Source organism: Emys orbicularis, chromosome 15, assembly GCF_028017835.1.
Source record: "Emys orbicularis isolate rEmyOrb1 chromosome 15, rEmyOrb1.hap1, whole genome shotgun sequence".
NCBI lineage: Eukaryota > Metazoa > Chordata > Testudines > Emydidae > Emys > Emys orbicularis.
This window is the reverse complement of record NC_088697.1, coordinates 11,786,151-11,811,854: the sequence shown is the minus strand read 5'-3', so window position 1 is coordinate 11,811,854 and position 25,704 is coordinate 11,786,151. Positions and strand designations below refer to the sequence as shown.

The window sequence follows — 25,704 nt, the reverse complement described above, 5'->3', positions numbered from 1 at the left end:
GCGATGAAAGGAAAGAGGTGCACGTGTACCTTGAGCTTCCAGTCTGTATCTGCACTGAGCTGTGCATGTTGTCAGGTGGAAACGGGACTGTTTGCCATGGGAATGGTCAGCAGTGAGATGGGATGTGAGAGCAGTCTGTGTGCTTAACGATGGGTAAGTGAATGTAGAACGTTAGCTGGAACTTCTGTGAGTAAGGATGAAAGAATTGTAAAAAGGGGTGAAGAGGTGTTCAGTTGACAAGTGTGCGGCTGTTTCTGGGGAGCAGCCCAGTATCTGAGTTTAGAACAGGTGTCAGTAGCTCCTGTACAGCGCAGCTCACCTAAAACCAAATTCCATCTTAGCAAAGATAAAGTGCTTTATTGTGTGCCCCGGTTGACATTTTCCCTAGTACTTTAGTGATAGGCACTATCTCAAATAGCTGGGTGCACATAGGTGTGTTGTAGGAGTAAAGAAAGGGTCATTGCTCACGTGGGTCAGAATTAGGATTACATTGGTGTGTACCTTATCTCTGCATTTCCTGACTATTACAAGTTTGAGTTTTGCTGATCTCTCTTCTGGAGGGCACCAGACAGCTCCGGGCAACCTTAAATCCTGCGTTCATAAAGTTTTTTGTAAGTGAATTTCCTAGCTTTTTGCACAGAGCGATGTTGGCGGGAGGAGGTAGCAGCCCTATAGGAAGTTGTGGGTCTCACACACGTTTGCAATCGGAGGCACAGAGAAGTGCAGTGACTTACCCAAGGTCACCCAACAGGCCTGTGGCAGAGCCAGGAATAGTCCCAGTCCAGTGCTCTCTCCACGTAGGTGCTGGGTGATTGTGAAGTGTTGCTCCCTTCTGTACTTTTTTCATTATGGTGGAATGGGAATAATGGTCATGCCTTCAAATGTTTCTCTCCTTCCCCACCTCCTCCTTCTGCCACCATTTCCAGCTCGGCCTCCCCTTCTTTCAAGTGTTTGTCATGGGCAAAAATAACAGGAGTACTTGTGGCACCTTAGAGACTAACAAATTTATTAGAGCATAAGCTTTCGTGGGCTACAACCCACTTCTTGCATCCGAAGAAGTGGGTTGTAGCCCACGAAAGCTTATGCTCTAATAAATTTGTTAGTCTCTAAGGTGCCACAAGTACTCCTGTTATTTTTGCGGATACAGACTAACACGGCTGCTACTCTGAAACCTGTCATGGGCAGTTGGTAACAGAGCCAGCGAGAGAAATCTCTGACATGGTCTGTGCCCCAGCTGGGCCTTCTGCTCCTGGTCTAGCCATGTCCTAGCTCTGCCCCTCCTCCAAACAGGCCCCCTCCCCGATACACTGTGGCCTGCCCCTCCACCCCATACATGTGTAACATGTACCTTTAAACTATTCATATTTTAGATTTCAGATAATTCAATTGGTGACCTTCAGCTCCCCCCCATAAGTTTCAGTTGTTTGGTGGTGCTCTGATGGTTTTCCATTGACAGTTTGGGAGGGAGCAAGGCTGGTCACTTGAGCGTTGCGTTACCTTGCGAGCTGACTAGTGAGAAGTGACGACTCCCTCTTGGGTGGATGGGCCGATCCCGGGGCCCGTTACCTCTCGGTGATTGATTTTCCATTCCAAGTTCATAAAGTAGATTTTCAATATAAATGCTTTGTTCCTTACCTATGACCCATAGGTTGATCTCTCGGTCTTTGAGTCTTGACCAGCTATGAGCTTTCTGTAGCCACCTCACATGACCATCCTCCAAGAGATGTGTTTGGTGTGATGGGTTTGTCAGGTCTCAGGTGAGAGCTGCTGGCAAAGACCAAGTGACCCTTTGCCAAGGGAACTCTGTGTCACTGTCTGACACCCGTAGGCCAGGAAAAGGACGACTTTCTGCCAATGGCCTTCAGGACGGATGCTGAATTCACTGCAGTGCCCCATGTCCCTTCTCCATTTCCCTTTTTGGTGTGCTGTCTGGGATGCTGCCCCGCTTCCTGCTCCACAGGCCACCCCGTATCTGTTCCATGTGCCAGGCTGCTGGCAGACCCCAGTGAGAGGCCATCCAGCCCATCAAACTGGTGCCCAACTGCTGGGCCTCCCTCAGTGAAGGCCAGAGCCCCGAATGCTGCCAGCCCTCTCTTTGGGGCTGGAGTTGCTCCACACACTGTTCCCTTCCCAGGGTTGCCCCCGTCTGAGTAGAGTAGGTCTGTCCTGTTAACTCCTGCTCCAGTCCTGGCATGGTTTGCAGGTGTGGAGGAGCTGGGCCAGTCCAGACTAAAGCAGTTTAACCCCTTCTGTGCCAGCGTGGGGTTTATATAGCCGTTCACAGGCGCCCAGGGAATGGCCCCCTATCAGCCCCATGCCTGATGTGGTGGGGTGACCCACTGGCAGCATTGCCTTTGAGGGTGCTGCTCCCACTCCCTCCCCTCCCCCTTTACTGCCACCAGAGTGCCTGTTACCTTGACTTCCTGAGGGGTGACCTCTAGAAGCTGTGTTTTGTTATCTCTTTCCCACACCCAATCCCCCTCCTTGAAGGTTGCCGGGATGCTGACGTGCACTGGCGGAGAACTGGGGCTTGACTGAGTCCATGGACCATTTGGCCCACACTGTGTCACTGTAAAGCCTGCTCTGCATTGCTGCCAATTGCTGCTGGTGGCGTTGTGCCCGTAAGTCTCTGTAACGCTGTCTTCAGTGACTCGAGGGCATGAGCACCAGCCTCGGGCAGACTGGTAAGAATCAGGGAACAAACCCCAAATTGGTTGTGAGGTCTATATGTAGATTTCACCAACCAAGTATCCAGTGTAAACGCTTCAGGCACTGTAACAGCATTAACATGGAATCACAGACAGTCCCCTTGGGTCATCCCATATATCTCACCACACAGGTCAGCTCACCTTTGTGACAGATGGTCCCTTACTCTAGGGATTCTCAACCTTTTTCATTCTGAGGCCCCCCCCCAACATACTATAAAAACTCCATGGCCCATGTGGGCCACAATACTGGCTTTCTGCATCCAAAAGCCAGGGCTGGCGTTAGGGGGTAGCAAGCAGGGCAACTGCCTGGGTCCCCATGCCACAGGGGCCCCCACAAAGCTACATTGCTTAGGCTTTGGCTTTAGCTCCTGGTAGTGGGGCTCAGGGGCCCTGGACTTCAGCCCCATGCGCTGGGACTTCAGTTTTCTGCCCTGGGCCTCGGCAAGTCTAATGCTGGCCTTGCTTGGCAGCCCCCCTGATAACTGCTCATGGCCCCCCAGGGGGCTCCACACCCCTGGTTGAGAACCACTGCCTTACACCACGAATCACAGCAATGTTCAGGTTACTGCCAGTCCCAAAGGATCAGTCACTTCCTTAGGTCAATTGAATCTTAGATCTCCCACAAAGACAACACTTGGAGCCAGTCCTGTCATAACCTGTATTGAGATTTATTTCAAAGAAAATGAGAATTGTTTACAAAGTTAAAGCAGATGCAGACGAGTTACAGTCTTAAATTTCAAAAGGCAATGGAAGCTTAATAAGCAAGCTCTACATATTCTTTAGGACTAACCACAGGATAAGGAGCTGAGAATCTCTTCCTTATGCCTAGAAACTTTGCCCCCCTAGAGTCCAAGCAGCATACAGATAATCAGTTCCTTCAGCATGGGTTTTTTTATCCTCTTTCTGCCATGTGCTCTGAGCTGCAAACTCAGCTAATGAGCGGTCAAGAGCACAACAACAGTCTTGTGTCTTCTTTAATGTCCCATAATAGTCTATCTGGTGTTGATGTACCTTTCCTGCCAGGCAGGGTGTAATGCATTCTGTTGCCAATCAGCACTTCATAGGTAAAGTCTCTCCCCTGTCTGGTGATTTAAATAGCCACAGAGGCTCGCAATGCAACTAGTCAGATATTAACCCAGGCAGCAACTCAATAAAGCATTCAATAAAGTCTAAACACATTCTTGTCATTCTAATACCTGTTTTAACACTACTAACACTGGTGAGTCAGACTGATTCCAGCTATGCGTTTGTCCATGTTCAATTAAGACATGGGGGCTTTTCCAAGAGCTAACACCTCATCTGCCAGTGTCACAGGCAGGATGGGCAGGGATGGTGTCTCTGGCCTCAGTTTGCCAGAAGCTGGGAATGGGTGACAGGGGATGGATCACTTGATGCTGACCTGTTCTCTTCATTCCCTCTGAAGCACCTGGCATTGGCCACTGTGCTAGATGGACCATTGGTCTGACGCAGTGGGCCATTCTTATGTTCACAGGTTCTATCAGGAGTATCTACTCATTTGGACTCACTGCGAAGCCACAGAAAGAAACAAGGTGTGCTGAGACAAGAAGGCCCAGTCTCAGAGCCCCCAGGGTCACGCTTGCCAAAAGCTAAAACTAGGCCCAGCCCATGAAAGGGGGCACTCCCAGGAGAGACTGTATAAAGGCTGGAGCATCAAACAACTTAGTAAACCTGAGACAGCTGCCTTGGGGACAATGACAGGGAGAATCCCCCAAAGTGACTCCTTTGATTCTGCTCTTCTCTGGCCTTTGGTTCATAGAATCATAGAACTGGAAGAGACCTCGAGAGGTCATCTAGTCCTGTCCCCTGCACTCAAGGCAGGACTAAGTATTATCTAGATAATCCCTGAGAGGTGTTTGTCCAGCCTGCTCTTAAAAATCCCCAATGATGGAGATTCCACAACCTCCCTAGGCAATTTATTCCAGTGCTTAACCACACTGACAGGAAGTTTTTCCTAATGTCTGACTTAAACCTCCCTTTCTGCAATTTAAGCACATTGCTTTTTGTGCTATCCTCAGAGGTTAAGAAGAACAATTTTTCTCCTCCTTCTAACAACCTTTTATGTACTTGAAAACTGTGATCATGTCCCTTCTCAGTCTTCTTGTTTAGTCTTCTCAGACTAAACAAACACAATTTTTTCAATCTTCCTTCATAGGTCATGTTTTCTAGACCTTTAATCATTTTTGTTGCTCTTCTCTGGACTTTCTCCAATTTGTCCACATCTTTCCTGAAATATGGCACCCAGAACTGGACACACTGCTCCAGTTGAGGCCTAATCAGCGCGGAGTAGAGCAGAAGAATTACTTCTCGTGTCTTGCTTACCATACTCCTGCTAATACATCCCAGAATGATGTTTGGTTTTTTTGCAACAGTGTAACTCTGTTGACTCGTATTTAGCTTGTAATCCATGGTGACCCCCCAGATTCCTTTCCGCAGTACTCCTTCCTAGGTAGTCATTTCCCATTTTGTATGTGTGCAGCTGCTTGTTCCTTCCTAAGTGAAGTACTTTGGATTTGTCCTTATTGAATTTCATCCTATATACTTCAGACCATTTCTCCAGTTTGTCCAGATCATTTTGAATTTTAATCCTATTCTCCACTTGATAAGTTTAACAGAGAGACTCTGCTACTGGGAGGGTTTCACCATGTGTCAGAGGGTTACACCATGTGTCAGAGGGTTACACCCTGGTGGGAGGGGGCAAGGCCTGTACTGGAATAAGGTCACTCTGTGCTTCGCAGTGTGGCAGAACCTAGAATGTCCATTAGCAGGGAAAATCCTGGGGGGACTCGGCTTTTGGAATGGACAAAAGCCCCATCTGAATTCTCTCACATTGCCCGTCTCTCCCTGGCAGGCTACAGAATAACATCCACGTTTCGCTCCAGATCATCGCCTCCTCCCAGGGGGAAGGAAATGGCTGCAATGGAGCTGGCTCAGGTAAGGGATTATCAGGGAGCTGGTGATGGGTTCTGCTTGGAGGGAGAGGAGCAGTAAAGGCATAGGAGGGTGGGAGCTGCTAGAGGTGGTGGGAGATAGGAACTATCTAGGGTGGAGAAAGGGAGGGGACAGGACATGACAAACTTGCTGAGACTTGTGTAATCTAGGGTGTGGTGGGTTGTCACCCCGGTGTGCAGTGTAGGGGGCTTCTGGGAACCGCTGTGCCCTCTAACCTTGAACCTGGGCTGGCCCTTCTCACACTGCTTTGCTGGAGATTCAGCCAGCCTCTCCAGGCCTTTTTATCACCCAACACGACAGCAGGTGGCGCCATACACTCAGTTAAGCTACCTGAGTGCTTTACCTAAGCCACTCAAGGACAGACAGAAAACAACAACCAATTTCCCAGCGATAAGTGATAGCAAATAGATCAAAGCAGATTACTTGGCAAATAACCAGAAACTCAAACTGAGCCTAGCATACTAGATAAGAGGTGGGTAAACTATGGCCTGCAGGACCCTCCTGCCCGGCCCCTGAGCTCCTGGCCCGGGAGGCTAGCCCCTGGTCCCTCCCCTCCTGTTCCCCCTCCGCGGCAGCCACAGCTTGTCCCGCCACTGGTACAATGTTCTGGGCGTGGGGCTGCGAGCTCCTGGGGCAGCGCCACTGCAGAGCCCAGCCTGACCCGGTGCTCTGTGCTGCGCGGTGTGTGGCTGTAGTGCTGCCAGCCACCGGTGCTCCAGGCATGGTAAGGGGGCAGATAGCGGGGTGTGTGTGGATAGAGGGCAGGGGAGTTCGGGGTGGTGGTCAGGAGGTGGGGGTGTGGATAGGTGTCAGGGAGGTCAGCAGGGCCGCTCAGAGGGTGGGGCAAGTGGGGCAATTTGCCCTGGGCCCTGCAGGACCCCCCACAAGAATATAGTATTCTATAGTATTGCAACTTATTTTTATGGAAGGGGCCCTTGAAATTGCTTTGCCCCAGGCCTCCTGAATCCTAACCGGCCCTCCATACAATTTCCAAAACCCGATGCGACGCTCAGGCCAAAAAGTTTTCCCACCCCTTTACTAGCTGCATAGAATTTGAATTAGCAGTTTCTCACCCTGACTGATGATTGAAGCAGTCCACCAGCTCATCCCCCAGTTCAGTTTTTGTTCCTCAGATGCTTCCAGGAGTTCTCTTGTCTGGGGAATGAGGCCAAGAGATGATGTCACACCCCACCTTATGTAGCTTTTCCATATGGCGGGAACCCTTTGTTCCAAACTCAGTTCCCAGTCCCCTTTCTGGAAAAATACAGGTACCAAAATGGAGTTCAGTGTCATGTGGTCTGGTCACATGCCCTAGCATGCCCTGCTGTAGCCATGACTCATAGGCTGGCTGACACATTTACAGGAAGGCTAAGCTCTTCCACGGTCCATTGTCTTTGTTGATGAGCCATCAGCACTGTCTGCCTTCTTCAGTGTTGTACCTGAAAGGCTCGTTGTGGGTGTTACCCAGAGTAAGCACATTTGAAATACAGATACATAGTCAATATCCATAACTTCAGATACAAACATGACCCATGCACACAAATAGGATAATCCTATTCAGGAAATTATAACTTTTCCAATGACCCTGCACATGACGCATCTTGCACAAAATACCTCATAATTATGTCCTAATCATATTATAATCCTACCACTATGGTGAATATGGGGTGTAGTGTGAGATAGGTCTTAGGCCTGGTCTACACTATGACTTTAATTCGGATTTAGCCGCGTTAAATCGAATTAACCGTGCACCCGTCCACACAACGGAGCCTTTTATTTCGAAATAAAGGGCTCTTAAAATCGATTTCTGTACTCCTCCCCGACGAGCGGAGTAGCGCCAAAATCGATTTTGTCATTTCGAATTAGGGTTAGTGTGGCCGCAATTCGATGGTATTGGCCTCCGGGAGCTGTCCCAGAGTGCACCATTGTGACCGCTCTGGACAGCAATCTGAACTCGCATGCACTGGCCAGGTAGACAGGAAAAGCCCCAGGAAAATTTGAATTTCATTTCCTGTTTGCCCAGCGTGGAGAGCACAGGTGACCACAGATAGCTCAGCTCATCAGCACAGGTAACCATGCAGGCTAATAATCGAAAAAGAGCACCAGCATGGACCGTACGGGAGGTACTGGATCTGATCGCTATATGGGGAGAGGATTCAGTGCTAGCAGAACTTCGTTCGAAAAGACGAAATGCCAAAACTTTTGAAAAAATCTCCAAGGGCATGATGGAGAGAGGCCACAATAGGGACTCAGATCAGTGCCGCGTGAAAGTCAAGGAGCTCAGACAAGCCTATCAAAAAAACAAAGGAGGCAAATGGTCGCTCCGGGTCAGAGCCGCGGACATGCCGCTTCTACGCCGAGCTGCATGCAATTCTAGGGGGGGCCGCCACCACTACCCCACCTGTGACTGTGGATTCCGGGTCGGGGATAGTCTCATCAGCTACACCTGAGGATTCTGCGGATGGGGAAGAGGAGGAGGAGGAGGAGGACGAGCTTACAGAGAGCACCCAGCACTCCGTTCTCCCCAACAGCCAGGATCTTTTTCTCAGCCTGACTGAAGTACCCTCCCAAGCCTCCCAAGCCAGTAGCCAAGACCATGACCCCATGGAAGGGACCTCAGGTGAGTTTACCTTTTAAAATATAAAACATGGTTTAAAAGCAAGCGTTTTTTAATCATTAATTTGCCCTGAGGACTTGGGATGCATTCGCGGCCAGTACAGCTACTGGAAAAGTCTGTTAACGTGTCTGGGGATGGAGCGGAAATCCTCCAGGGACATCTCCATGAAGCTCTCCTGGAGGTACTCCAAAAGCCTTGCCACAAGGTTTCTGGGCAGTGCAGCCTTATTCCGTCCTCCATGGTAGGACACTTGACCACGCCATGCTTGCAGCAAGTAATCTGGTATCATTGCCTGACAAAGCCTGGCAGCGTATGGTCCCGGTGTTTGCTGGCATTCAAGCAACATCCGTTCTTTATCTTGCTGTGTAATCCTCAGGAGAGTGATATCGCTCATGGTAACCTGGTTGAAATACGGGAACTTAATTAAGGGGACAGAGGTGGCCGTTCCTACTGGGCTGTTTGCCTGTGGCTGAAAAGAAATCCTTCCCTGTAGTAAGCCAAGCGCGGGGGGCGGGGGGGAGATTGGCGCTGAGCTTTTCACGTGTGGCTAGCAGGGATCTTCCCTGATACCAGCCACGCGGTGGGGGGAGGGATAAAGCGATCATCCCAGAGAATTGGATGGGGGGGTTAGTTTGTTTTCTGCTGCTGAAGGTTAACAGGAAAACCGCAGCAGTCAACAGGCTTTGCTTGGTATGTGGGAAAGGAGGGCGCAGAAGCCGAAAGACAATGGCTTACCATGGCTGCCTGCAAGCTGAATTCTGTTGCCCGGACCTGCGTCTGTGATCTCTAACACCAAAGCCACAGGCACTCAATATTAAGATGGAAAATGCGACCTTGTACTGAAATCACATGTGCTATGTAATGTGAATAGTGTTGTTCACCATGAAAGAGTATAAGCATTGTTCTGTAAAATGTATCATTTTAAAAACTTCTCTCCTTTTTTTCAACCCTCCCTCCAGCAGCTGCAAATTCTTCAAGCCTCCCTCCTCCGTCCCGAAGGCTATCTCAGATAAGGAGGCGTAGAAAGAGGACGCGAGATGACATGTTCACAGAAATAATGGAATCCACCCGCAATGAAAGAGCTCATTTGAATGAGTGGAAAGACACTGTATCTAAATTTAGGAAAGATGCCAGTGAACGTGAGGTCTTGAGGGACGCTTGAGATGAGAGGTGGCAGGCTGCAACGCTGGGGCTGCTGCGTGAGCAAACGGACATGCTCCGGCGTCTGGTGGAGCTTCAGGAACGGCAGCAGGATGACAGAGTGCCGCTGCAGCCGCTGTATAACCTCCCTCCCCCCTCACCATGTTCCATATCTCCCTCACCCAGACGTGTAAGAACGCGGGGGGGGGAGGCTCCGTGCACCCTCCCACTCCACCCCAGTGGACAGCCCAACCAAAAGGCTGTCATTATATTGAATTTGTTCAGTGGCCTTTTACTTCCCTCCTATCCTCCTCCCAAACCTCACCCAGATTACCTTCTTGGTTCTCTCCCTATGTTTCTAATCACTTAATAAAGAATACATGATTTTTAAACGATAGTGACTTTATTTCCTTTGAAAGAAAGCTGGGGGAACGGGGAGGGTGGGTTCCTTACAGAGAATGAATGAGTCAATAAAGGGGGCTGGTTTTCATGAAGGGAGAAACAAACAGAAATTTCACACTGTAGCCTGGCCAGTCATGAAACTGGTTTTCAAAGCTTCTCTGATGCACAGCGCTTCCTGGTGTGCTCTTCTAATCGCCCTGGTGTCTGGCTGCACGTAATCTGCAGCCAGGCGATTTGCCTCAGCCTCCCATCCTGCCATAAAGGTCTCCCCCTTACTTTCACAGAGATTGTGGAGCACACAGCAAGCAGAAATAACAATGGGGAGATTTCTTTGGCTGAGGTCAGAGCGAGTCAGTAGCGATCGCCAGCGACCTTTTAAACGGCCAAATGCACATTCTACCACCATTCTGCACTTGCTCAGCCTGTAGTTAAACAGCTCCTGACTCCTGTCCAGGCTGCCTGTGTATGGCTTCATGAGCCATGGCATTAAGGGGTAGGCTGGGTCTCCAAGAATAACTATTGGCATTTCAACATCCCCAACGGTCATTTTCTGGTCCGGGAAGTAAGTCCCTTGCTGCAGCCCTTTAAACGGAGTAGTGTTCCTGAAGACGCGAGCATCATGAACCCTTCCCGGCCAGCCCGCATTGATGTTGGTGAAACGTCCCTTGTGATCCACAAGTGCTTGCAGCACCATTGAAAAGTACCCCTTGCGGTTTATGTACTGGGTACCCTGGTGCTCCGGTGCCAAGATAGGGATGTGGGTTCCATCTATCGCCCCACCACAGTTAGGGAATCCCATTGCAGCAAAGCCATCCACTATGACCTGCACATCTCCCAGAGTCACTAGCTTTTGTAGCAGCACTTCAGTGATTGCTTTGGCTACTTGCATCACAGCAGCCCCCACAGTAAATTTGCCCCCCAAATTGATTCCCGACTGACCGGTAGCTGTCTGGCGTTGCAAGCTTCCACAGGGCTATCGCCACTCGCTTCTCAACTGTGAGGGCTGCTCTCATCTTGGTATTCTGGCGCTTCAGGGCAGGGGAAAGCAAGTCACAAAGTTCCATGAAAGTGCCCTTACGCATGCGAAAGTTCCGCAGCCACTGGGAATCGTCCCACACCTGCAACACTATGCGATCCCACCAGTCTGTGCTTGTTTCCCGGGCCCAGAATCGGCATTCCATGCCTATAACCTGCCCCAGTAACAGCATGATCTCCAAAGCACCGGGTCCCGCGATTCGATAGAATTCCATGTCTATATCCTCATCACTCTCGTCGCCGTGCTGCTTTAGCCTGCTCCTCGCCGCCTGGTTTTCCATGTTCTTGTTCAGCATAAACTGCACGATAAGGCGCGAGGTATTTACAATGTTCATGACTGCTGTCTTGAGCTGAGCGGGCTCCATGCTTGCCGTGGTATGGCGTCTCCACTGTTCACCCAGGAAAAAGGCGCGAAACGGTTGTCTGCCGTTGCTTCCTGGAGAGGGGGGAGGATATACCCAGAACCACCCGCGACAATGTTTTTGGCCCCATCAGGCATTGGGATCTCAACCCAGAATTCCAATGGGCGGAGGAGACTGTGGGAACTATGGGATAGCTATGGGATAGCTACCCACAGTGCAACGCTCCAGAAATCGACGCTAGCCCCGGTACATGGACGCACACCGCCGAATTAATGTGCTTAGTGTGGCCGCATACAATCGAATTTATACAATCTGTTTCCCAAATTCGAATTATATAAATTCAGATTAACCCCGTAGTGTAGACATACCCTTAATTTCAAGGCACAGGAGTTGGGAATGGAACTTCCCCTCTTTGTGGAACAGGAAATAACCCCCCAGCCAGGGCTGGGAAAACTTCCCAGACTCCCAGTGCTGGAGCCTGAATCTACTGACACTTTATTAGTTACCACCACCCCCAATCTTTGTGGCAACTGCAAACTTTATCAGTGATGATTTTATATTCTCTTCTAGGTCATTGATAAGAATGTGAAATATCACAGGGCCAAGAACCAATCCTTGCGGGAACCCACTAGAAAGAAATCCACTCGACCCTGGTTCCCCATTTACAATCCCAGTTTTTAATCTATTTAATGTATGCCATGTGTATTTTGTATCTTTCTAGATTTCTAGTCAAAATATTGTGCTGAACCAAGTCATATGCCTTACAGAAGTCTAGGTATATTACATCAGTACTATTAGCTGTGACCAAACTTGGATCTCATCCAATAAGGATATCCAGTTAGTTTGATAGGATCTATTGTGTCTAAACCTTTGTTAATGGGTACTAATTATATTAGCCCCCCTTTAATTCTTTATTAATGAAATCCAGTATCGGCTGCTCCATTCTCTTGCCCAGTATCAATTTTAGACTAACACTCTTGTTATGAGATAGGTCATCTCTTTTACACTTTTTAAATATTGGCACAGCATTAGCTTTAGTCCTGTCTTATGGAATTTCCCCACTGTTCCAAGTCCTAATTAAAATCAACATTAACAGTCCATCACGCTCCTCCACCAGGTCTTTCAAAACTCTTGTTATCTGGACCCACTGATTTAAACACATCTAACTTTAATAGATGGTGTTTAACATCCTTGTGAGTTACTGTTGGAATGGAAAGACTGTCGGCGTCAACATCTTATGATAAGAGTTACATCATCTGTTTTTTTTTCTCCAAATCCAGGAGAGAAATATTTATTGAACACTTTTACCTCTTCTGCATTATTTTTGATAATTCTGCCATTTCCATCTAATAATTTACCACTACCATTGTTAGGTTTAATGTTGTACTTAATATACTTTTAAAAACTTCCTTCTTATTTTCATTGATTGATCATTGATTTCTGATAGCTTCCCTTACCAATTTTCTACAATTCTGACCTTCTAACTTATATTCTTTACTATTGACTTCCCGTTTCTTCCATATATTTTATTTGGAGAGTGTTGGGATTCCTAGCAGGGAGCCGCCAGCAGGGTCCAGAGACAGCCCCATCTCCTATATCAAGCTCAGGCTAGTAGGTATGTGATAAATGTGAAGACCCTGCCTCCTCCTGTCAGCTGGGAGACACAAAGGTTCTCTCTTTCTACCCTCTGATGCCTCCTGGCTGCTCTAAGCAAGGTGGGGTGGGACTCTGTTAACATGTGCCTCCTGGAGCTTCCATTTACCTGGTGCTGCTGTTCCGTGAATAGTGGGGTTGTAACTGGGGCAGCAGGTACTGAGTGTTGGACTCTTTCTCTTTCAGGGGCCGGTGACTTTCGAGGAGGTGGCTGTGTATTTCACCAGGGAAGAGTGGGCTCTGCTGCACCCCACTCAGAGAGCCCTCTACAGGGAAGTCATGCAGGAGAACTATGAGAATGTGACCTCGCTGGGTAAGGATTCCCGTCCCCTCAGTTATTAGATGCTGTGGGGTCTCTAAAGAAGCTAAGTAGTAATAACTTTATACCTTTATTCATCATACAAGTTTTGACAAGTTTCCTTGCCCCCCTTTTTTTTGCCTTATCTCCCACCCACTAGTATAATTTTTGGACATGTGCCTTTTTGATTTTATCGGTCATTTTAAAATTGCATTTAATGTATCGTTATTGGATACATTAATATCTCCATTAATAACTGTAGCTTTCATGCCTTTTCCTCATTTTAAGAGGAAAATATGCTGCCTGTAGAATTCTAAATTAAGTAAATAGTGTAGGACTCCTGCATGGCTTGTGTGACAGTCAGATGAGCTCCTCTTTTGATAGGAGAGCGTATAATGTTGCCATTCAGGACCCCACAGGTGAAGGGAGAAGAGAGCTGTGGGAGGGGAGGAGAAGGGGGGGAGTAGATAATTCTGGGGTGCCAGGACATGGGGAGGGTGTGTATAGGATTAGAGCTAAGAAGCAGCAGGGAGGGATGAGGTAGTGAGAGACGAGGAGGCAACACGAGAAGTTCCCAAGGTGCCGGGAGGTGGTGCCGGCTGAGAGTAATGGGACGAAGGGGGGGGAGTGTGTAGGAAGGGCACCCAGGAAGTGGGCTGGGTGGGTCAGTGGGAGGGACGAGAGGTTTGGGGATCTAGAGCTTGGGGGATCCCAGACCTTTAACCCCGAATCCCTATCCAAGCCTTGTTGCTTTAGAGCCTACACTCCAGTTTTATTTCTGTTCAGTTTCACTTAATTGTACATTTCCCCCCCCAAATATTATTATTTTAACTCTTGACCTCCCTCTCCCACTCATTACCCCTCTCCCCATATAACCTCCCCATCTCTATGCACAGCGACCCTGGCCAACCATCCTGAGTCCTTGCTGCATTCCTCACTCCTGTACCAGGACCCCTACCCAGGCACAAATGGGGACTTGGTTGATGATGTCACAGGGTGGTAGTGTAGCCTGTACAATTTTTACACCTATAAGATTACGTATTCGGGTACAAGTTGCCCTTGTACATGGCTACTCAAAGTTACTGGAGGAGATAAAATTTGGTGAAACACACAGAACTTGATTTAATACAGACAGTTATAATTGAAATCATAGGCAAAAATCAATACACATAATGATTAGATTAAGGTAAGTACAGTAAAGAGGGTCTTGCACTGTGCGTTCTTACAAATTATGGACACCATTGGAAACAAAGATGGAGGGGCAAGGGAGACCATCAGAAGGGAGGCCCTCCTTCAGTTTACACTGTCTCGGGGACCCGACAAAATGAAAAAATGGTAACTAGGAGAGGTATTTTATGCGCTTTCTTATAGTAATAGGATGGCTATATACCATATCTGCTCCTTTACTCTGATTACAATAATGTCAATAGCTGCCCCAAACCATACGTGGCCTTTGGGAAGTCCATAATTATGCATCAAGCATTAATACTCATGATTTACATCACTTATTTATTAATAATTCCAATATATGAATGCGGTCCAACTGCTGAGATACTTCATAGCAACTTAATTGTTGAAGCCTGCTCCAACCTTCCTTCTTTCAGAATCCTGTAGCGTATTGAACCTGTTTGTGGTTCTTCGTTACTCTCTCAAAATGGGGGTGCAAAATATCTGACCTGGGATTCTCTCCTTAGGCCTATTCAGGTAAATTCCAGACTTCAGCATAACTACTCCCACAGAGCCTCAACCTAATATAAGACCCTTTATTGTAGCAAGCTTAGGCTATGTCTACACTACTGTGGTAAGTCAACCTATGTACCTGTCATAACTATAAAGGGAAGGGTGACAGCCATACTGTGTACAGTACTAAAGTCCCTCCTGGTCAGAGACTCTAAAATCCTTTTACCTGTAAAGGGTTAAGAAGCTCGGGTAACCTGGCTGACACCTGACCCAGAGGACCAATAAGGGGACAAGATACTTTCAAATCTTGGGGGGGGAAGGCTTTTGTGTGTGTCCTTTGTTTAAGGGGTTGTTCGCTCTTGGGACTGAGAGGGACCAGACATCAATCCAGGTTCTCCCCATCTTTCTAAACAAGTCTCTCTTATTTCATAATTGTAAGTAAAAGCCAGGCAAGGCGTCTTAGATTTACTTTGTTTTCTCAACTTGTAAATGTACCTTTTACCAGAGTGCTTATCTTGTTTGCTATACTTTGAACCTAAGACAGAGGGGATTCCTCTGAGCTCTTTAAGTTTGATTACCCTGTAAAGTTATTTTCCATACTGATTTTGCAGAGATGATTTTTACCTTTTGCTTTAATTAAAAGCCTTCTTTTTAAGAACCTGATTGATTTCTCCTTGTTTTAAGATCCAAAGGGGGTTTGGATCTGTATTCACCAGGAGTTGGTGAAAGGAAGGAGGGGGGAAGGGTCAATCTCTCCTTGTTTAAGATCCAAGCAGTTTGGATCTGTATTCACCAGGGAATTGGTGAAAGGTTTCTCAAGGCTTCCCAGGGAGGGAATCCATCGAGAATGGTGGCAGCGGGACCAGAGCTAAGCTGGTAAATAAGCTTAGCAGTTTTCATGCAGGCCCCTACATTTGTACCCTAAAGTTCAAAGTGGGGATACAGCCTTGACAGTACCTTAGGTAGAGTTACCGCAGGGTCTACTTACCTTACTCTTCTCGTCAGGGTAGAGTACAGGGTTCGACTGCAGAGAGATCTGTAGTCGATTTGGTGGGTCTTTACTAGACCCGCTACATCGACCACCGGTGGATCGATCTCAGAGCTTTAATCCCAGCTGTAGTGTAGTCCCTGCCCTTAATAACCCATTTATATATGATCACCTCCTTGCCCCTCCATGCATGTTCCAAGCTAATAAGCAATACTCTGATAATGACATTTTACCTCTAGCGAGTATAAAATTGCCCACAAGACATGAGACTAGGTCATAGATCATAAAATCAGGTGGGGGTCAGCAGGAGTGAGAGTTTGGAGAGAGTCTTGTCCCCCCTCTCCCCATCTGCAGCAGCCACAAGCTGTTTTCCCTCCAGGCTCCTTGGATCTTTGAGCCTGTCCCTCCTAGGTTGCATGGCCCAGTTCTTGTTTCTTACATTCTCCTTTTCTGGAAGTATTAGAGGCTGTTGCTCCTGAATTTTAGTTTTTAATTCCCCAGCCTTCTCCACACGCTGGGGGAGTTTAATTCTCCCTCCCATTACACCTGAGTCACTAGATTTCTTAATGCCCCAAAATGTGCTTTTGCGATGTCACAGTTCTGGGATAGCTAAGCCTTTGACCTGCCTCCACGGTCTGCTCAAGGAATGCCTTCTCCGGTATCAGGCCTGTAGCCAGCCCCTCTTTATGGTTGGGGACCCACATGCCTCTCCTTTTTGACTAAGGTGTGAGGATTGCAGCTTGTCCTCCACTGTGTTCACTGGAATAAGCTCCCGCTCCTGTGCTTTGCTCTCTCTCCAAGGGATGTGAGCTGTGTGTGTGTGTGTGTGTGTGTGTGTGTGTGTGTGTGTGTGTGTGTGTGTGTGATAGAGATGGGAATTTTGGTGATACTTGTATGATGACAATACACACTTCAGTTTCCCTCTGTGATTGGTATTGCTATGATTATAAAGAGCAGGAGACATGAGGTGTTTTGTCACGTAGCTGTTATGGGGTGATATGAATGGGTTATTAAGGACTGGCTGGGACCAACCTACATCAATGGAATACCCGACAGAGACAAGGGAATAATTATTACCTGTCCATGGGAGGATATCTGCTTGGCTGAGTGAAGCATACATGGACTCGTTATGTTTTTGGGAGCAGGAAGAACTGGGCTCACAGACGCAGGAAGCTCTGCCGGAGCGAAGACAAATGGACAGTCACAGTGAAAGGAAACCAAAGCGTTTTCTACAGCAGCAGGGCTCCAGGGCATTGGCCAGTATGGACTATATTGTCTTCTTTGCTTCTCTGTCCTAATCTAAGGACTTTCCAGTGCTCAGTTGACTTAAAACATAGCAGAGCTTATTAAAGTCTGCCCAGTGTCACAGCAAACATTTGCTCTGTGCATTGACTGAGGAACAGTCTCTGACCAGGAGTGTCGTTCAGCTGGACCTGCTGGCAGAGCTCACAGGTTGAAATAGGAGTGTTGAAGCCAGAGGCTCAGTCTCAGGTGTTGAAGCTACATGGCCTATCCTTGTGGAAGAGTGGGACCCCTTGGAGGTCTAGTGCACTCAAGGGGCACCTCCCAAGGATTGCTTAAAAGCCAGGGCATTGCACAGATCCTCTGGATCCATGACAATGTGCCAGTGCGCCTTCTGTGGAAAAGATATAAAACAAGAAAAGGATTTAAATGTGTATTTACCATCACCCCCTCATCAGTCCTCGTGGGAATCCCTCATCAGTTCCAAAGTGTATTAAAAACTTCCTTAAAGGCTTACCTGTTGGTTATCAGGTCATGTCAGTTTTGTTACAGGGCTTTCCCTTCACCCTCCCACTTCCCTGGTTCTTGTCACGCAGACAGCAAGCAGCAAAAGACCAGAAGTCCGAAGCGCAGATAATGCAATGTTTATTGGGGTTAGTTTCCAAGCAGGCATATTCTGAAGCCCTTCACACCAGTCGGGCTTATCTCTATACGCGATAGAGTCTGTTCCCCAGTGTTCCCTGCCCAGCTCTGATGCCGCAGAGTCTTGCCTGTGTCCCCATTCCCTGTTCCCTTTCCCCCCTTAACAAACATGATTCCAATTTCCCTTCCCCCTCCTGTTTGACCCTGTTTATATAATAATATTCTCAGCTATACCTTAACCAATCATTGTACTGAAATTTAACTAACGAATTCTAACATATTGTAACATAATTTTCTAACCAATTATATCCCAGTACCCTAATTAACTTACACCTAGCAAAATTAATTATACAGCAGACAGAAACAATTAGAGAACCAGACTGATTAACAATGTAAAAGCGGTGGCCATAAAGATAAAACAATACGGAAATGAGAGTTTCACAACCACAACCATTGATAAGTGATTTCTTGCCAGACAGGATGCTATCAAACTAAGTTTTCTTTAACCATCTTAAGGTCTGTTTCTTTATCTGGTGGTGATGGGCGCTATCGGGACAGGATTGTCTTCCTAACAGCCCAATACCACCTTATTTCAGTGTGATTGGTTTGGGATGTGAGGATGTGACCCTAGGCTTCCCAGCTTATGACCGCTCCTGCTGCTTAGCCAAAGGCCTTAGCCTAAGAACAAGGCCTCAGACTATCCTAGTGAGAGAAGGCCCATACACAGGCGGACTGTGATTTTGATTCTTTGTTTTTATACCTCTGTAACTAGCTAAGTGATGATGAAAATACACCTACGTTCTTAAAGTATAGGCTTTACAGGCAGGCCTGACTATCTCTATTCTAACAGTGGGTTCTACCCCTTCCCCCATTCTGTGTCCGTCTTCTCTATTTAGACTGTAAATTCTTCAGGGCATGGGCCATCTACTATTCTGGGTTTGTACTTTGCCTAGCACAATGGGGACCCACTGTTAGTTGGTCCTGAGGCACTAAGGTAATGCATATTATTTATTATAATAATAACTCTCCTGCCACTTTGAGCTAAGGAAGCTGGCCTTGGGATGTTACTGCTTAAAAATGAGCTGTGGTTAAAACCATGGAATATTCTTTGTGCCATGTATCCCACGAATTCCACTGACCTCCCTTGTTTTCTTTGCCTGGAGTAGGGTTTCCAGTTTCCAAACCTGATGTGATCTCGCAGTTGGAACGAGGGGAAGAGCCGTGGATCCCAGACCTCCAGGGCTCTGAGAAAGAAGTGCTCCTGAGAGGTGAGAAATTGGTTAAACCACTCAACAACTGTTTGGGAATGCAAGAAACATTTGGGATGCCCTACAAAGACCCTGTGAGCTCTCCAAGTTTAGGATTGTTCCCTGCAGATGTGGAATCATTATGGCAGATGTCACTCATGGCTTCCCTCCTATTCTGACTGACAACTGGCAGCAGATCCCTCCCCAATCTCGCTTTTCCCTGAGTGTTCTGGTGAGATGCGGACCAAAACTGATCCCTTCCTCTCTCCTCTGTGGAAGGGTTTGGGGAAAATCAGCTCCTGATAGGTTTGATCTCTCCCACACATATTTTCGGTTGTTCATCCCTTTTTCCATTCCTCTCTCTGAGATTTCCTTTCTTTCTGGTACAGGGAGTGACCTATGTCTGGATTCTTTTTGTCTCCCATTCAGGTGATGGGATGGTGAGTGAGAATGAGGAGAAACCCCAGCAGGAAGACGCTGAGCAAGTAGAACCACATGGGACGTTATCAGGAAGATCCAAAGGGAATGTTTCCGGGAGTTGTGCACTCCGAGAAAAAGCAAAAGCCTGTGAGACTCAGGAGAGGCCAGAGGAAAACTTCAGTAGCCACTCAGACCTTATAATACATGACAGAATCAACTTGGAAGAGACACGCTACATGTGCTCTGAGTACGGGAAAAGCTTCAATGGGAACTCTGCCCTTATCACACATCAGAGAATCTACACAGGAGAAGTGCCCCACACATGCTGTGAGTGCGGGAAACGCTTCAATCACAGCTCTACCCTGAGCAGACATAGGAGAATCCACACAGGAGAGAGGCCCTACACATGCTCTGAGTGTGGGAAAAGCTTCAGGCGGAGCTCACACCTTATCACACATCAGAGAATCCACACAGGAGAGAAGCCCTACACATGCTCTGAGTGCGGGAAAAGCTTCAGTCACAGCTCTGCCCTGAGCACACATAGGAGAATCCACACAGGAGAGAGGCCCTACACATGCTCTGAGTGCGGGAAATGCTTCAGTAGGAGCTCACACCTTATCTCACATAGGAGAATCCACACAGGAGACAGGCCCTACACATGCTCTGAGTGCAGGAAAAGCTTCAGTCAGAGCTCAGACCTTATCATACATAGGAGAATCCACAGAGGTGAGAAACCGTATGGATGCTCTGAGTGCGGAAAAAGCTTCAATCACAGCTCTGCCCTGAGCACACATAGGAGAATCCACACAGGAGAGATGCCCTACACATGCTCTGAGTGTGGGAAAAGCTTCAATCAGAGCTCTATCCTGAATGTACACAGGAGAATCCACACAGGAGAGAGGCCCTACACATGCTCTGAGTGCGGGAAAACCTTCAGTCAGCGCTCAAACCTTATCAAACATCAGAGAATCCACATGGGCAAGAACTGTAATAAATCCTTTGACTAGGGCTGGCCAAAGATTTTTTTTTTTTTTTTTTTTTTTAATCACATTTAAATCTGTGCCACCAGATTAAAGAAATAAAAGGGCATATTTGGGGGCATTATACCTCACTATCACTACTGATATGTTGTGTGGTAGGTGAAGAATTCTATGCCAGAGAAGTGTAAAATTACTCCAAGTAAGGTCAAATATTTGACAAGAACTCAGGTAGAAATTGCAGGTACTGGTGGTTGATTTTCACCCCAGAGATTGAAGCTATGGTGACCTGTGGCCCAGGTAAACTATTTTTAGAACCCTGCTCCCTTGTTAAGTGGTATTGGTCACACTCCTAAAGGATGCCATAATTAAATTGGGAATAACCGTCCTTTACCATTTGGATCCAAAGTTTCACGAAGCACAGAGAGAAACAGCTGATTCCTTCAGAGCCATTCTATGCCTATGGGTCTGAATCTGGCTACTTTGTTGGACAAGAAGCACTTCCATGCTGGACAAATGATGGTAGCCAATGAGGGAATGTATCAGATTCCAAGTTCAGACTGCAGGATCCATGAATGCTAAGTCCAGAGTCTGTGGTTTGGTTTCTTGGATTTGCTATTAAGTCTAGTGCATTTGTATCACTTCTCCTGCTGCTGCTACTTTGAAGGATTAGAAAGTGTGAAAATAGAGCACAGGTGGTTTTTCTCATGATGCAGCCTTCCCACGTAGTGTGAGACCCCTTCCACCCATAGTTCTGGGAGAAGACCCAGGGAGAAATGAATTCACAGAAATGGAAGGCTCCTAGGTTATTGTAGAATGTGACTTCACACAAAGCTCACTGGGTGGAAATGGGAATTAAGAGAAAACTGCCCTATCGGTTTATATTTTGTAATCGTTGGATAAGTTGTTACCAGCGACAATGAAATTAAACATGAAGTTAATTAGTGTCACGGAAGAGGCTGATGATGTGATAACTTTCAGTGTTACAATATAATTCAGGTTTTCTCCTAATTCTCTCCCTGCTGCCTCCTACCTCATAGGAAATGGAGGCTAATCCTGAAATTAAAACCTCACTCCAAAGGAATTAGAGTAGGGGAATATGTGAGAGAAATAGCATGTATGAGAATAGAGACCCAGTATAGACGGTAATTATTTCTATTTAAAATGGAATTTATTATGATAAATTTTAAAATAAATCTTCCCTTAAGAGGAAAATTACTTGAGACAGGATTTGGAACCTTTTACCCAGTTAGAGGGTAACAGCCACAGAGTTCTCCAGGTCTCTTGTTTGCAAAGCAAAGATGTCACATCAGGCAGGAGATGTCAAAATCTAACATGGTGATGGATGTGTGATGGTAGCTTTTCTGGGTTATTTTTTGGTTTGGTTTCTTAATATAATTTAAATTTTGTAACCAGTTATTTTTATAGGTGCTGAGGCCCCTTTTCCTTAGGCCTGGCTCTGGAAACCTCCCCAAAACTGGCCTTGTGTTTCTTTCATGTTTGATATCTTTGGGGTTCACACATCCACACTACATGCGGTTCACAGCAACAGATACTTTGAGAAAGCTGCTGGGTTAAGCGGGCCTTTTCCAAACTGACATTGGCCCAAAGTCTGCCTCAGTTCAGCTGGATTGGGACATGTCTGTACCAAAGGAGTGGTTCACACCTGATTTGCCCAGAGACCTCGGGGGAGGTGTGGTAAGATAGGGTATGCTGGAATCCACAACAATAGAGTTAAAGGTAAGGGTGACAGACCTTCACCTTGCAGGTGAACAAGCCTGTTCTGTTCATTTCCTCTGATGCATCTGGCACTGGTTACTCTCAGGCAGCACGCTGGGCTAGATGGACCATTGGTCTGACCCAGTATGACCAGTCTTGCGCTCTTCTGTAAGCCATCTAGGGCCTGGTCTACACTGGCAAGTTTCTGCCCAGTAAAGCAGCTTTCTGCAGTGTAACTCCCGAGGTGTACACACTGCCAAGCCACTTATTGCACAGAAACTGAGCAGTTGCAGCGCTGTAAAAAAACCCACCGCAACGAGAGGTGTACAGCTTCCAGCACCGGGGCTACAGCGCCGCGGTGCCAGTGTAGACACGTTGGTCGATTACAGTGCTGCGATTGGCCTCCGGGAGGTGTCCCACAATCCCTGCTCTCGCCTCTCTGGTCATCGGTTTGAACTCTACTACACTGCCCTCAGGTGACCAACCATGAATACCCTCCCCCCCTTAAATTCCTTGGGAATTTTGAAAGTCCCCTTCCTGTTTGCTTGGTGATGCATGCAGTGGTCTCAGCGCATCTCTCCAGGTGACCATCCCTGCTCCATGCACCAGGTGATCCCTTGCTTGGAGCAATGTTGAGCTGCTGGACCTCATCAGCATTTGGGGAGAGGAGGCTGTTGTAGCTCTAAGGATTAATATGCTTATTTGCATAGTTAGAAAGTAAACAGCTCTAACAGCTTTTGCATTAGCTTCCTCTGCCAGAGGTGTGACATTAGTTTCCCCTGTCAGAAGCACCACCAAAGGTGTGATCCTATATCTTTCAACACCAGGTCATCAAAACAGGGTGTGAGTATTAACCAAAGCTTTGCAGCATATAATCGTGTATTACCATATATATATATCTTGAATAACTGTGATACAATTATAATTTTGTAATTCTAACTGTTTTACCATTTACTTACTATGTCATTGATGTTAATAAAAAATCTTTAACTACACCTGTCTCAGTGTAAGCTTCCTGTCATACCCCCAAAGGTCCTTTTATAAACTCTGTAAAGCCTAATTGAAAACAAACTTTATCTTCTAATCAAACAAATTGGCAAGCCTAAACCCATACTAATTAATATCCATAATAATAAGTATTAATATTATCAATTAATTAAAAATTAAGTATATTAAATAAATAAATTAAATCAACACTACTAACACACCCCAAATCAGGCTACACTGTCCAGTCCCAGCTGTGCTTCAGCTGTAGAAATTACGATACATATGGACAGATTTCATGATGCATGAGAGAAAGGGGCCATGACCAGGACACGCTGCAATGCAGGGTCAAAGTGAAGGAGCTGTGGAACGCCTATTCCATGGCATGCGAGGCAAACCGCCGCTCCGGTGCTCCACCCACCAGCTCCCGGTTCTACAAAGGGCTGGATGCGATACTTGGTGGTGACCCCACCTCCACTGCGAAGACCACTGTGGATGCTTCGGTGGCTCACGTGCCAGTTGACAGTGGACCGAGCCAGGAGGAGGAAATCTTGGATGAGGATGTGGAGGCGGAGGGAGACCCAGAGGCAGAGGATGAGTTGGAGGTCAGAGGTGCATGCAGCCAGGAGTTCTTCTCTACCCTGGAGGAGGCTAGCCAGTCACAGCTGTCGGAGCTTGGCAAAGTTCAAACAGGAGAGGAGGCCCCTGGTAAGTGGCTTTGATTTTGGGAATCACTGAAGTGAGTTCTTGGGGGCAGGAGGGTTGCAGAAAGCAGGCTTGTGTCTGTATGATGTGTGTACCACCACATGCCCAGTCTGAGCGGCGGAACAGGGTGTTGATTGACTCCCTCACTTCACGGGAATCTGCGCCAGAGACCTCCACGAAACTCCTGGAGATACAGGGCAATCCAGTTCTTTGGCAGAGCTGCTTTGTTTCTTGCCCCATGAAGGGTAACTTTCCTGCACTACTCTGCCGTCATGGGAGGGGCGGGGGGGGACCATTGCTGCACCCAGGGGAGCCACATAAGGGCCAGGGTGAAAGCCGCAGTCTTGGAGAAGACCCTCCCTTGATTCCCTGCTCACCCTCAGGAGCGAGATATCTTCCATAATGAACACAGCCTGTGGAAAATGTGGGTATAGGAATGATTATAAGCCCCCCCCCACAGTGCTGTCTCTCTCCAAGAGCCACGTGCCCAGTGTACAGTACGGTCCGGGAACAGTGATTTCCCCTGCCCCTGCTGTTACCATTTTGGGGGTCTTGTGGCTCATGTGTGCTTGCCTGGGTTTAGCCAGTTAGTGATAGGTATGTGAACAGTGGCTGTGTTTTAAATCACTGTATCAATGGTCTCTGTGTTGCAAACAATACTGCTTCTGTAAAATGTTGCATTTTGGATTCAGAGAGATTATCTTGGGAGCCCAGCCTCCCTCTTTGTTATCGCCAGCTGAACGGCTGCACAGAATTAGAAAGCGGCCATGAAGAACTAAAGAGAACTTTCTGCATGCGGTCATGATGCACTCTGTGGCCAAAAAGCAAGAATTGTTGTGGTTAAAGACCCCCACGCAGTTATTTTAGTTCAAAGGCTCAAGCCTGAGGCCAGTTTATTGACATACATACCAGTGCACTGGGGTGCAGTCCGAAGACTGACACCCCAAGCAGCAGCTCGCAGGCTACTTTATTTCGTCAAACAGCAAGCAAAGTACAAACAATAGTCATGAGTTAAGAAATTAGGGTTGGGGTTAGTCCCTCCCCCAGACCACGAGTTAAGAAAGTAGGGTCGGGGTCAGTTTCCCCCCCCCCCCCCCGGGTACCTTCCTTATTAATTTTCCGAGAAGTGGGTGTTTATTTGGGTAGAGGGGCGCTTGGTGGTTTTCCCCAGGGGTGGTATTTGGCACCAGTTTGGGTACATTTCTCAAGACACATGTTATTTTCCAGGGTCTTTTGGTTAAAGATTAAGAGGGGGGGTTTCTATGGGACGCCTAAAGAGGATCTATGATTGGCTATTTTTGCAGATAGCTGGAATCACGGAGTGGGTCACAGATCACGCAAAGGAGAAGCTGCATGAGTTAGTTTGCATTTAGCTAAAGTTACCTATTGCTTCACACAAGCGGTTATTATATTTCATCAGCCATGAACATATTTCATTAGTGCTGCTGCTGGGGCTTTTTATTTTTTCCCTCCTTGCCCCCCCCCTCCTCTGGTCATGACCCTTGACCGAGTTTGGCAGAAAACTGTGTTGTTCAGTCTTGATCAGGCTTAGGCCTGCACCCTGGCCTGCACTGCTTTGTGCAAGGGCAGCTAGCATAACAGATCTCCGTTGGAGGGTTTATTTAGGGGCCTTCAGATTCACAGCTCTGGCTATTAAAAAGAAGGCCCCCCTGCTCTATTTCCCCACAATTTCCCTCCTCTGATGCCCTATAGGCATCACTACTATCATTAAACAAAGGGGCCATAGGACAGTATTCGGATTTAGAAATGACACTAAGGTGGTCGATTTCCGGATCTGAGGGACAACATAGTGTGGGGTGGGGAACATCTGTGAAAATAAAAAGGGCTTCCGGTGGTGGTCGGGGCTGAACCGGGAGCCGGGGCAAACAGCAAAATTTACATAGACAACAAGCAA

At 47.4% G+C, this 25,704-nt stretch overlaps 1 protein-coding gene across 1 annotated transcript in view; it reads left to right on the top strand.

Moving 5' to 3' along the window:
* The first annotated feature begins 2,516 nt into the window (after window positions 1-2,516).
* Window positions 2,517-25,704, top strand: part of LOC135889562 (zinc finger protein 420-like) — a 121,454-nt gene continuing 98,266 nt past the window's right edge. Inside the window, exons 1-5 of the mRNA XM_065417424.1 lie at window positions 2,517-2,684; window positions 5,578-5,660; window positions 13,074-13,200; window positions 18,904-19,005; window positions 19,414-20,378. Of these exons, the coding sequence (XP_065273496.1) occupies window positions 2,660-2,684; window positions 5,578-5,660; window positions 13,074-13,200; window positions 18,904-19,005; window positions 19,414-20,378 (1,302 nt within the window). The 5' untranslated portion in view covers window positions 2,517-2,659. The remainder of the gene's footprint in view (window positions 2,685-5,577; window positions 5,661-13,073; window positions 13,201-18,903; window positions 19,006-19,413; window positions 20,379-25,704) is intronic.